The 3,173-nt window shown below is 37.7% G+C and overlaps 1 protein-coding gene across 1 annotated transcript; it reads left to right on the plus strand.

The window, feature by feature from the left end:
* Positions 1-1,704: 1,704 nt before the first annotated feature.
* On the plus strand, positions 1,705-2,964 carry LOC133795693 (uncharacterized). The gene has a single exon (XM_062233151.1). The coding sequence runs from the start codon at positions 1,705-1,707 to the stop codon at positions 2,962-2,964; it is 1,260 nt and encodes a 419-aa protein (XP_062089135.1).
* Positions 2,965-3,173: the final 209 nt, after the last annotated feature.

Below are 3,173 nucleotides of genomic sequence, written 5' to 3' on the forward strand. Positions count from 1 at the left end.
CGGTTCTGTTCCAGCCAACGCATTCACTGTTGGGTGGTGCCCCGGACTGGTTTGAGACCCTTCTTCTGCACCTTTGTTTATGCTTTCAATGAAGAAGATCATAGGATGGTTTTATGGAATCATATTAGAGCTTTGAAGACCCAGGAATCGTGAGTGATGCTAGGGGACTTTAATGCCACCATTCATCATGATGAGCGTGTTGGAGATAGGGTGCGGTCTTTTTTTTTTTTTTTTCAGCAGCCTTCAGTGAATGTTTGATAGATTGTGAATTACTTGATGTTCCTTATCATGGTTGTTTTTTCACTTGGATTAATAAACAAAAACCACCTGATCGAATTGTTGCTAAACTAGATAAGGTTCTTGGTAACCAAGCTTGGCTGGATGCTTATTCGATTACTGTTGTTTGCTTCATGCCAGAAGGGTTATTTGATCATTCTCCGGCTGTCTTATCACTAAGTAAGAGTTTGAAATTGGCGAAAAAGCTGTTTCGCTACTTTAAAATGTGGCAAAGGTTCCCGGGTTATCAACAATGTGTTAATGATGCTTGGCAACAAACGGTTAATGGTTCTCCTATGTATAGAGTGGCGAACAAACTTAAGAGAGTTAAGGCTGGATTGAAACACCTGAATTCCTGTGTAATAGGAGATATTGGTGCTGCATATTCTCAGTCTGAACATGATTTATATAATATTAAGCAAAAACTGCATATTGATCCACAAAATATACAACTGATCAGGGAGGAGGCGCGTTACAGGCAGAGACATGAGCAGCTAAGAGATGCTTATTTTGAGTTTTTGAGTCAAAAAACGAAATTGAATTGGATCCATCATGGTGATGATAATACTCAATTTTTTTCATAGGAGTATTCGGATGAGAAGATTAAAGAATTCAGTATTGGCTATCCGCAATGAGCAGGGGCAGTGGCAGGATTCTCAAAGTGGAGTTCAAAATGCTTTCCTTGAGTATTATCAGCATCTTTTGGGACACAAGAATCTTGGAAGAAGGTGAGTGAAAAGTTGTGTAATGAAGGAAGGGCTCGTTCTTAACTCTACTAACATTCAGACTCTTTTCCAGCCATTTGAGAAGCATGAAGTTAAGGATGTCTTTTTTGTTATTCCTGAAGTCAAAGCGCCGGCGCCCGATGGCTTTAGTAGTTTTTTCTCCCAACACCATTAGGATTTGATTGGTGAGGAGGTTAGTGAAGCAATTTTATCTTTCCTTGAAACTGGCAACCTGTTAAAGGAGATTAATGCCACCGCGATTAATCTAATACCTAAAGTTCCATGCCTTGAGAGTGTTAGTGATTTTCGTCCAATTTCCTGTTGCAATGTAATATACAAGGTGGCTACTAAACTTGTATGTAATAGACTGAGGAAGGTGCTACCATATTTGATTGTGGGGAATCATGGTGGTTTTATTCAAGGCAGATATATAGCCCATAATGTGATGATTTGTCAAGATTTAGTAAGACATCATGGGAGGAAAGGAGCTAAACCGAAATGCCTTATGAAAATGGATCTTAGGAAAGCTTGTGGTACTTTGGATTGAGATTTCCTTGAAGAAATTCTTGTAGCCTATAGATTTTTGGATCACTTTATTCAATTGATTATGGTTTGTGTGAGAACTCCTAAGTTTTCCATTATGTTAAATGGGTCTTTCCATGGCTTTTTTAACTCCAAAAGGGGGCTGAGACAGGGGGATTCGATGTCACCATTGCTGTTTGTTTTAGCTATGGAGTACTTGTCTAGAGTCTTGAAAAAAATTGCGAGGGACAAGGAGTTTCGTTTTCATGAAAGATGTGCGGATTTACAACTTAATCATCTATGCTTCGTTGATGATGTGGTGTTATTTACTCATGGTGATTTTAAATCAGTTTATAGAGTGCTTCAAGGCTTTGAATTATTCTCTCAATCTTCGGGGTTACAAGCTAACTATAGCAAATCGAAACTCATAAGCAATGGTATTCCAGAAGTTGAGGTTCAAAGAATTTTATCGGTGTCCAAGCTAAAGAGAGGCAATCTTCCTTTTCAGTATCTTGGTATTCCTATTAGTGCAAAGAAATTCTCACCTTGTGATTATGAAGGTTTAATTGATAAAATGGTGGATAGAATTAAAAATTGGAGCTGGAAGTTCTTATCTTTTGCTGGGAGACTTACTCTCATTAATTCAGTCTTAATATCTTTCCATACATATTGGGCTCATATTGTAGTACTACCTAAGAGAGTTTTGTGTAGAATTAATGAGATTTGTAGAGCTTTTTTATGGAAAGGATTGGCTGAGTTTGGAGGGCCGGGGAGTGTGGCATGGGATGATGTGTGTAAAAGCAAGTATAAAGGAGGCTTGGGTATTCGACATATTGATCTGTGGAATTTGGCAGCTTTGAGGAAGTATGTTTGGGCTATTGCTGCTAATAAGGAAAACATGTGGGTTAAGTGGATACATTCGGTTTACCTTAAGGGAGAACATTGGTGGGAATATGAGCCTCCTTTGCAATCCATCTTATATTGGAAGAAGATTACAGAAGTAAAAAATAGATTGAAGGAGTTTTACTCCTTTCAATCTTTTATCTCTATAAGGTATAGCATTACAGAAGTTTATGGCAAGTTTAGGGGAGTTCTAGAGAGTGGGAATTTAGCTTGGACTAGATATATTTGGAATGCTTATTTAGTGCCCAAGCATGCTTTTATCACTTGGCTAGCTACACTGAACAGATTGAAAACAAAAGCTCAACTTCATCATATTGGAGTTGCAAGTGATCCAACTTGTTTGATTTGTGGTAATGCTAAGGAAGATGGTATCCATCTATTTTTTTCTTGTTGTTATAGCAGGAAATGTATCACTGAGATCAAGCATTGGCTGGGGTGGAATTCAAATTCTGAAAGTTTGCAAGGTCTCTTGAGATGGCTAGCTAGAGGGAAGGGCATATATCTCAATTTCAGAGAGGAATTTATGCTACTAGTTTAGCTGATTCTACCTATCATTTGTGGAGAGTGCGCAATACTCTTTTATGGGATGAGAAAATTGTTAGTATCGACTGTATAGTTAAATGGAATGTATCGAACAAGATATTAAAGCTAGAGGGAAATTTGTTTTACGGAATATAATCAACATGATGGATAGGAATTGGTTTGGGGATTTAACTGTATAGAATCTTTTGTTTTTTCTTTTTGATT

The sequence above is a fragment of the Humulus lupulus genome, chromosome 8, assembly GCF_963169125.1.
Source record: "Humulus lupulus chromosome 8, drHumLupu1.1, whole genome shotgun sequence".
In the NCBI taxonomy this organism is placed as follows: Eukaryota; Viridiplantae; Streptophyta; class Magnoliopsida; order Rosales; family Cannabaceae; genus Humulus; species Humulus lupulus.

Coding starts and splice junctions, on each gene's coding strand:
- LOC133795693 (XM_062233151.1), top strand. CDS start 1,705: ATGTCACCATTGCTGTTTGTTTTAGCTATGGAGTACTTGTCTAGAGTC.